The sequence below is a fragment of the Mus pahari genome, chromosome 1, assembly GCF_900095145.1.
Source record: "Mus pahari chromosome 1, PAHARI_EIJ_v1.1, whole genome shotgun sequence".
Taxonomy (NCBI): domain Eukaryota; kingdom Metazoa; phylum Chordata; class Mammalia; order Rodentia; family Muridae; genus Mus; species Mus pahari.
Genome location: NC_034590.1, coordinates 96822760 through 96832333, shown reverse-complemented (window position 1 = coordinate 96832333; position 9574 = coordinate 96822760). Strand labels below are relative to the sequence as shown.

Below are 9574 nucleotides of genomic sequence, written 5' to 3'. Positions count from 1 at the left end.
CTGCCTCATCTGAGGAGCACAACCCCAATCATCTTCTTCTTCTTCTTCTTCTTCTTCTTCTTCTTCTTCTTCTTCTTCTTCTTCTTCTTCTTCTTCTTCTTCTTCTTCTTCTTCTTCAGGCGCATCAGTGCCTACAATAATACTGGAGCGGGAGTTTGACATGACAAAGGCGGAAAGGACTGGACCTAGTATACTCCTCTCCTTCCTCCCCCTCGCCTTCCACAGAATCCACACCAACCTCCTCATAATCCTTCTCTAGGGCAGCCATGTCCTCACGGGTCTCAGAACTCACCCTCTTCCATGCCCTCACCTACATACCAGTGCACAAAGGCACGCTTGGCATACATCAAATCAAACTTGTGATCTAGGCGAGCCCAGGCCTCGGCAATGGCCGTGGTGTTGCTCAGCATGCACACAGCTCTCTGGACCCTGGCCAAGTCACCACCAGGTACCACAGTGGGAGGCTGGTAATTAATGCCAACCTTGAAGCCGGTGGGGCACCAGTCCACAAACTGGATGCTGCGCTTGGTCTTGATGGTACCAACGGCAGCATTGACATCTTTGGGAACCACATCACCATGGTACAGCAGACAGCAAGTCATATATTTACCATGGTGAGGGTCACATTTCACCATCTGGTTGGCTGGCTCAAAGCAGGCATTGGTGATCTCTGCTACAGAAAGCTACTCATGGTAGGCTTTCTCAGCAGAGATGACAGGGGCATAAGTGGCCAGAGGGAAGTGGATGCAAGGGTAGGGTACCAGGTTGGTCTGGAATTCTGTCAGATCAACATTCAGGGCCCCATCAAATCTGAGGGAAGCAGTGATGGAAGACACAATCTGGCTAATAAGGCGGTTAAGGTTGGTATAGGTTGGGCGCTCAATGTCGAGGTTTCTATGACAGATGTCATAGATGGCCTCATTGTCTACCATGAAGACACAATCAGAGTGCTTCAGGGTAGTGTGGGTGGTGAGGATGGAATTGTAGGGCTCAACCACAGCAGTATAAACCTGGGGGGCTGGGTAAATGGAGAATTCCAGATTGGACTTCTTTCCATAATCAACGGAGAGCCGCTCCACCAGCAGGGAGGTGAAGCCAGAGCCAGTTCCCCCACCAAAGCTGTGGAAAACCAAGAAACCCTGGAGACACACGCACTGGTCAGCCAGCTTGCGAATCCTGTCCAAGACAAGGTCAATGATCTCCTTGCCAATGGTGTAGTGGCCACAGGCATAGTTAGTGGGAGCATCCTCCTTGCCTGTGATGAGCTGCTCAGGGTAGAAGAGCTGGCAGTAGGTGCCAGTGCGAACTTCATCGATGACTGTGGATTCCTGGTCTACGAACACTGCCCGGGGCACATGCTTGCCAGCTCCTGTCTCACTGAAGAAGGTGTTGGATACCAAGTGACAAGACCTTCCCCAGTGGTCTTGTCACTTGGCATCTGGCCATCAGGCTGGATGCCATGTTCCAGGCAGTAGAGCTCCCAGCAGGTATTGTGGATCTGGACACCAGCCTGGCCAACGTGAATGGAGATGCACTCACGCATGATAGCAAAGGGTTAGAAGGCGAGGGTGATAGATAGAAGCAGACACCATGTCTCGGTTACCATTCCGGACAACTAAGAGTCGAGGTAAGTAACGCAATGAGGCCGACCCCAATCTTCCACCCAAGGAAGGTCACCCAGTTCTCAACCAACTCACAAGTTCAACTTCCTCTTTCCTGAGAACCAATGCAGTAAGCACCTGGGATCCCTGGAAGCCTTTCCACGTAAATGATGTTTCACAATACACTAAGCGCCAACCAACGATTTTATATTCACCCTGAAAACTCCTTCCCACTCTCCATGGTTCATATATAGCCCTTGACCGCCCCGAATAAAGTATCTGCACACCAGCCGTCTCACTGGACATCCTCTGATAGAGCTGGTCATTGAGCATCATCTGAAAGAGCTGTAACACCAAGACCCTCTGAGAAGGCCTTCCCCTAGCGGGCACTATCAGGTGGTTCTGCAGACCCTACTCATTCCGGACTTCACTTCATCCCTCCAGCCTGGTGTGCAACAGCACCTGGACTCGCTGAGAGAGGAAATGGGGGATGCGGGACTATAGCTGGACCCCAAGACCAGTGCCATAGCCAAAGCCCAGAACATGGGGCCACAGCTGGAGGAAGTGAACAGATACCTCAATAAAGTGCACACACAAACCCTTCCCCACAAGCTACTTTCCTTAGGGTGTTTTATTGCAGAAAACAAAACAAAACAAAATGAAAACCCAACCCTAATACAGGAGAAGAGAAGCAGGGTTGATTCTATTTGGTACAACATTTGAGGAAATATATTCATTTAAATAAGCCAGGCTGGAACAAAACCATCAGAATCGGACAGAATTCCATTCTTACTGCATAAGCAGACACAGGCGTGTTGTATTAGCTACTTTTTTGTATTTAGCTCCTTTTTTCTGTTGCTATGATAAACTATCGCACTCAAGTAAGTTTATTTGGGTGTATGATTCCAGTGAGTTTAAGAGTCTTTGATGACAAAGACATACAGCAGCCAGCAGCAGGCAAGGCAGCAGGAAGCAGAGAAAGGAAGCAACCAACTGTACAAAGCTGGGAGTGAACTTGCCCTCTATAAACCCTCACAGCCCTTCCGTACTCCTTCAAGCAAGGCCGTGTCTCCCCATGACCTCTCTGAGCCTCCGATGGGGACCAAGCGTTCAGATGCCTGAGCTTGTGTGGGACATTTCTCGGTCAAACTGCCACACATGTGCTTTGTGTCGAGCTCCTTGAACCATTTTTAGATGGGAGCTGGGGAGCTATACAGGGTGTGATGGAGCCTGGAAAGGCAGAGCCCCAAAGCATGCAATGCCAGGGGTCCACCCAAGCTATTTCTCTACCTGAGCCTCCATCAATTCAATGAAACTACACCTATTATATTGCTCCCTAGCCTATGACGTCACCAGAGCGTCCCAAGGTGGACAGGAAGCATATCCTAACCTCAAGGAGCTCAGTGACAGGCAGAAATTAACTAAATCATCAAAGAGAGAAGAAATGTAACCTGGCGGACAGAGGCAAGGACAGGCTGGGGCAAGGTGTACAGCGTGGAACCCTCCTTAGTCAGGACAGGAGGAGGCAGAACAGTCCAGGGGGAAGAGGACATGAGCTCAAATACAGCAATGCAGGAAGGAGAAAGACTCTGGGAGAGGCTGGGATGGTAGCTGCAGCCTGGGGAAGAGAGGTGGATCATCTCCAGCACAGGCTGGGAGGCCACTGGGGCCTGGCTTTGTAAGACCTAAGGCTCATTAAGGGATGTTGTCTCTGACTCAAGAAGGCATCTGCAGTAGCCATGCAGTGACACGTGTGATTTGCTGTCTGGAAGCAAAGTCCGGGCTAGACTCCAGGCAGGAGAGAGTGCGGGGCAGACCCAGGATATAGGGACAGCTGAGGGCAGTTGGGAGGGCTGGGGTATTACTGGGTCCTGAGATGGCAGTTTCTCCGAGTTTATCAAAGATTCTCTCAGAGGGACAAGGCAGGCTGCAGAAGACAGGCTTCACCGATGGCCCTCTTGGCCTCCCTCAGCCTACTTACCAGGCTCCTGAAGATAACATAGGAATGAGCTCTGTGCTTGAGATGGGGAAACTGAGGTCTAGGAACAGCAATGACTAGTGAAGGACAGGATACATGGTGGCATGTGTCTGAAGCCAGTCAGAGCCAGGGCTCTCAAGTCTATTTCTGGGCCATCAGCGTATCAGACCTAGGCCTTAGTCCTTGTCACTCTCATGGAGGGGCTCCAGACAGCCCATATCTTTGGTCTCTTCCCCAGGTACTGCCAGAGGGTCGGTGTCTTCTGGAGGGCTTCCATTTGGAACACCTCCATCAGCCTCCATCTTCTCCTTCAGGTTCCGCTTGAAGAAGCCAACCTGTCAGAAGCACAGAGAGAGTGGCCAGATGCCCAGACCAGCTGCCCCGGCCTGGTGCTAAGACATCCTACGCAGACAAACAGGGTACACCGCAGTCAGGTGGCAGCCACTCCACGGACAGGAAGAGATCTGTATGTTTGATTCTCAGAAATATTTCTTTCTAAGAAGCAGGGAGGCCAGGTGTGGTGGTGCGCGCCTCTAATCCCAGCACTTGGGAGGCAGAGGCAGGTGGATCTCTGTGAATTCAAGGCCATCCTGGGTCTATGACGTGAGTCCAGGATAGCCAGGGCTCTGTTACACAGAGAAAGCCTGTCTCAAAAGCAAAACAAACAAAGCAAAAAACCAAAACAACAACAACAGCCGTAAGATGGTTCAGTGGGTCAGAACACTTACCACACAAGCCTGACTGCTTGAGTTGAGGTCCAAGACCCACAGTGGAAGGAGAGGACAGACTCCTCAAAGTTGTCCCCTGACCCCCACCTGTGCACTATGGTAACCTCCCACTCCCCACCAATAACAAGAGTTTTAAATTTTAGATTTATTTTTATTATTTTGTGTATGAGTGTTTTGCATGCATGTGTATCTGTGCACCAAATGCATGCCTGGTGTGTAAGGCGGTAGTGAGCCTCCATGTGGGGGCTGGGAATCAAACTTTCATCCTTTGTGAGAGCAGCAAGTACTCTCAACCACTGAGTCAACTTTCCAGCCCACAAATATAAAATAATAAACTTGGGTGTGGTGATACATGTCAAGTCAGCACTCTGGAATTAGAGGCAGGAAGATTTCCTTGTATTCAGGGCCAGCCTGATCTACATTAGGAGGAAGATTTCTATGAGTTCAAGGCCAACATGATCTACATTAGGAGTTCTAGGCAGCTAGGACTACACAGTGAGATATTGTCCCCATGTCCCCCCAAAAGAATAAAAGTAAAGAAATATGGTTTTTAAATCTTGTGAATACTCTAAAAAGCTTTAAGTTTGATAATTTATTCTTTCCACTCATTTGAATGCCATGTTTCAGGCAGGCATGGTGGCCCGAGCTCATAATCTCAGCATTCAGAAGGAGAGGCAGGAGAAGCTTGAGTTTGAGCCATTTTAGCCATCAGTATACATGCTAATACTCTCTTTAAAAAAAAAAAAGTCCTGTAGAGCCAGGGGACAGTGGCTCACCTGTAACCCCATAACTCAGGAGGGAGAGGCAAGTTCAAGGCTAGCCTGGTCTACAGAGTGAGTTCCAGGACAGCCAGGGCTACACAGGAAAAACTGTGTCTACAAAAACCCAAAACAAAACAACAATAAAAAGTGTCACTAGGCTAGAGCTGTGGCTCAGTTGGTAGAGTGCTCGCCTAAGGTACAAGCTGATTCCCAGGACTGCATAAAGTCAGGTGCTGTGGTGCAGGCTCTAGGGAGGTGGAGGCAGGGGGTTCAAGAGTTCGAGATCATTTCAACAATTACCAAAGCAACCCCAAGCCTGTCTCAGAAAACAGAACAATAAACAAAATACAAACCTGGTTTGGAGAGATGGCAGAGCAGTAAAGAGTGGTTAATGCTTTTGCAAAGGAGCTGAGTTCAGCTCCCAGCACCTCCCACAACTCCAGGAGATCTGACTCTCTCTCCTAACCACCCTTCCTGGGCTCCTTCATATACAAGGTGTGCATACAAGTCACATATAAATCTCTTAAGTAGGTGATATTTCTTTTCAGCACTAAGAACGAAAGCCAGGGCTTTCTGCATGCTTGCCGACTGCTCTATCACTGACACTCTTAGATCTCAGGTGGGTAATCTGTCAATACCTTCTACTAGGAAAAATCAGGGGCTGGAGAGACAGCTCAGCAGTTAAGAGCACTGACTGCCTTCCAGAGGTCTTGAGTTCAATTCTCAGCAACCACATGGTGGCTCACAACCATCTTTAACAGGATCCAATGCCATCTTCTGAAGACAGTTACAGTGTACTCATATACATAAAGTAAATAAATAAATCTTTTTAAAAATCAATAGTGTAGTGCTTAATATGTGCTAGGTATGCTCTTCTGGAAGCGTAAGACCGTGTGTGTGCACGCGTCGAGTTTTCCCATCTCTGAGAATTAATTCTAAGTAATACTTGTACAAGTGTAGAGACACCCTTTTTTTTTTTAACAACATCTGTTTATTCACAAAGTTTAGGTAGATGCAAATGTGTAGATTCTACACAGTCCTAATAGGAACATTGTTAGTAAGCGACAGAGCAGTGGGACAGCAGAAAAGTAGCCAAGTTCAGGAGGAGGAGGCAGAGCTGGTGGTGGCCATGGGGAGAGGGACATCAGGGCAAGGCATGAAGTGGAAGACTCAAGGCCCAGTCGGCTGGGTGGCTCTACCCCATTTTTGTCTCTCTCTCCGCCTCTCCCTTATCTTTTTAAAAGTTATTTATTTTTATGCACATTGATATTTTGCCTGCATGAATGCCCGTGGGAGAGTGTTGGGTCTCTTGGAGCTCAGAGACAGTTGTGAGCTGCCGTGCGAGTGCTGAGAATTGAACCCAGGTCCTTTGGAAGAGCAGCCAGTGCTCTTACCAGCAGAGCCATCTCTCCAGCCCCTCACCCTTAATCTTTTGAGGCACCTCGAGCTGACCTTGAACTTGGAGAGATTCTACCTCTGACCCCAGGTGCTGGGCTTGGAGGGGTGCATCACCGAACCCCGCTTCTTTTCTGAAACTCCGGAGCCTTTTTTCATGGGCCATCGGACCTCTGCCCCTCTTCACCTCTGATTTTCACATGTCTAAATTTCAGTTCAAGTGTCACCTCTTCTTGGTGGCCCACCAGCTTAAGCTGGCATCTCCATTACAGGCTCTAGAGTAATCAGACCCTGGTCTAGCCCTCATTAAGCTCGCTCCTGTCCATGTCCCAAATGTGAACCTCACATGAGTGAGGACCATGTGTATATTACACATCTCTGTTTCACAGGGCCTAGTGCAGTATGTGCTATCAGAAGGTCCTCAGTATATGGGTGTCTCCCTTCTCTCTCCTCCCTCAGTCCTGGCTGGGCCAGTGTTAACCTGAGTGATGGTGAAGTCTCTCCCACTTGTACTTGGGGTCTTACAGACCTATCTGTAGAAGGGTGGAGTGAGCTGAGGCTTGTTTAGGCCCTTAGCCTCTCTGGTCCAGCACACTCCTCCTGGCCCACGCCAATGTCTCTTCTTTGCCCCCAGCTTAACCATCTAAAAGCTCCTACCTTGTAGAGTGCCAGGAAGATCAGGAACAGCAGCACCAGCCCCCCAATGCCGCTGAGCACGTACAGGTGAAGCATCTCCTTCTCATAGATCACATCCACCTTCATGAGGACCTGGGAGGGAGAGCTAGCTGAGGGCAGGAGAAGCCCACCCACCCTCAACGCCCCCGTGTGCCTGTTCCGTCCCCAGTCTCGCTTCCTATGTGTGGGTTGCACCACAGCATTGGGCTCTGGCCATAGACCCTCTCCCACAAATGTGTCACCCTCTGTACTCACAAGTCACTTGCCCATGTGTACCACATGCTGCCCTGAGACTTACATAACGTGCCATCGGCCCCGGAAGAAGTGTCTCAGCTGGGCATTCGAAGCCCTGCAGACCCCACTCTCTGCGTTTCGAGCCATCTCTGGCCACGCCGAGCTGCCTGAACTCTGGGTCCCCGTGCTCACTGCTCTCTGCTGGCTGATGTCGGTGGCCCTCTGCTAAGGTACCACTGCACTGGTCTTTCCACCTGACTCTATGGCAGCTCAGACAAGCTTGGAGTGGCTTGCTTCTCAGTGAGGTGGGACCTCGTGCTTCACAAGGATTTGGAGTAGATTAGGGTCTGACTGGGCCAAGCGCCCCTCCTCCTTCTCTATGAGCTGTACACGGTGTGTGTGTATGTGTGTGTGTGTGTGTGTGTGTGTGTGTGTGTGTGTGTGTGTGTGTGTGTTCCCGAACCTCTCTGCTGCCTGGTCTTGGCTCCTGAGGTGCATACCTGGGCCTCGGAGGCTTTGCTGCCATACAAATGGAAATGCTTGCTGCTGTTGAAGGAGACAGAAAGTGAGCTGCAGAGGCTGAGTGTGGAAGAGGCCTGTGGAGGGAGCAGAGTGTCAGTCAGCACAGGTCTGAGACCCTGGACTTGGGCGTTTGCACAGAGAAGGAGGGGAAGAAATCCCAGTGAGGGGATCCCGTTCTCTGCCTCGTCTTATTTCTCGACTGTGATGGTCTAACATGTCACTCACTCCTCGGAGTCAGAAGGGAGTTTCTTAGCCGGAACCTGGGTACCAAGTACCCTTGGTACGCAGGTGTGGTGGTACCCACCTCTATCTATCTCCAGTTCTTGGAAGGCTGAGGTTGAAAGATCATGAGTTGCCAGCTAGTCTGGCTGCCAGGTGAAACCATGACTCAAAAGCAAAGTTAAGTGTGGTCGTTTATCTAGTCTTTAATCCCACCCTCAGGGGATAGAGGCAGGTCAATCTCTCTGAGTTCTAGGCCAGCCTGGTCTATTTAGAGATTTCCAGGGTGGCACAGAAATATTGTTTTCCAAAACTAAAACCAAAGAACAAAAATAAATAAACCTTCACCACACACACACACAAAAAAAACAAAACCTACAAACTTCAAACAAATGCAGATGGCTTTGCTGTTGTTGGTTTGCAGCTGCCCAAACCTGGGTGTTGACTCAAGAACAGAGCTCATGTGGGAAGCCCATCCCCACCACCCCTAAGGCAAACGGATCCTCACGGGCAACTACAAGCAGGCGCTACCTTGATTTCCTCGGAGAGTTCCACAGTCCCTGTCACTTGGATGAGGATCTCCCGCCTGAAGACAACTGGACAGCGGAACTGGACTCCAGGCAGACAAGGCTGCTGTGGTTAAGAGCATCAGTCAGCGGTCAGCCAGGCCCACCGTTCAGCTGACCGCCCACCTCCAGCCAGGCCCACCGTCCAGCTGACCGCCCACCTCCAGCCAGGTCCACTGTCCCCAGCTGACCGCCCACCTCCAGCCAGGCCCACTGTCCCCAGATGACCTCCCACCTCCAGCCAGGCCCAGTGTCCCTAGCTGACCACCCACCTCCAGCCAGGCCCACCATCCCTAGCTGACCACCCACCTCCAGCCAGGCCCACCGTCCCCAGCTGACTGCCCACCTCAGCTCACACACTCATACCTCGGCTTCGCTGGATGGCCTCTTCAGGTCCTCACGGTGGCAAGTGACAAGGGGATCCTAGGAATTGGAAGTGGGGACTCCAGTAGATCTGAGGCCACTCCCTACCCCACAGAACTCAGGCATCTCCATTCTCTTCCCCAAGATAACCCTTGTCTATTCCAGACACCCGCATTGCCTTCCTACACCTAGCAGTTCAGTGCAGTTGTTTCCCACCGTGGACCAGCTCACTTGGCACTCTTCTGAGTGGTACTCACCGTCTGTACACTCCATGTGTATGTGATGGGGCCCTCACTGTGAGGCCGAGGCACCCCAACCAAGGCCTCCAGTGTGGGCATGTTGTGGTCATAGGGAGAGGGCTGAATCCTCACCTGGGAAAGGGCAGAGACCTCAGAGCTTGAATGGGGCTCCCTAACTACCAACCACCCCATGTGGCCTGAGGCACTGCCTGGGTGAGTTCTAGGGATGTTGTTAGCTAGGCAGTCCATCATGACGGACCATATCTGGCTGCTCTTCTTTTTTTTTTTTTTTT

At 50.7% G+C, this 9574-nt stretch overlaps 2 protein-coding genes and 1 pseudogene across 6 annotated transcripts in view; all 3 read right to left on the bottom strand.

The window, feature by feature from the left end:
- Positions 1-281: 281 nt before the first annotated feature.
- On the bottom strand, positions 282-602 carry LOC115063605 (tubulin alpha chain-like). The gene has a single exon (XM_029535923.1). The coding sequence runs from the start codon at positions 600-602 to the stop codon at positions 282-284; it is 321 nt and encodes a 106-aa protein (XP_029391783.1).
- Positions 603-628: 26 nt separating this feature from the next.
- Positions 629-1584, bottom strand: LOC110326143 (annotated as a pseudogene).
- Positions 1585-2216: 632 nt separating this feature from the next.
- Itgal (integrin subunit alpha L) overlaps positions 2217-9574 on the bottom strand; it is a 40881-nt gene continuing 33523 nt past the window's right edge. For 2 of the 5 annotated variants that reach the window (XM_021222402.1, XM_021222410.1), the window contains exons 26-31: positions 9300-9413; positions 9046-9102; positions 8645-8746; positions 7873-7968; positions 7121-7231; positions 2217-3914 (exon numbers count right to left, since the gene is read on the bottom strand). In XM_021222402.1, the coding sequence (XP_021078061.1) occupies positions 3756-3914; positions 7121-7231; positions 7873-7968; positions 8645-8746; positions 9046-9102; positions 9300-9413 (639 nt within the window). In that variant the 3' untranslated portion in view covers positions 2217-3755. The remainder of the gene's footprint in view (positions 3915-7120; positions 7232-7872; positions 7969-8644; positions 8747-9045; positions 9103-9299; positions 9414-9574) is intronic. The other 3 variants (XM_021222415.1, XM_021222420.1, XM_029535410.1) reach the window with 2 other exon arrangements.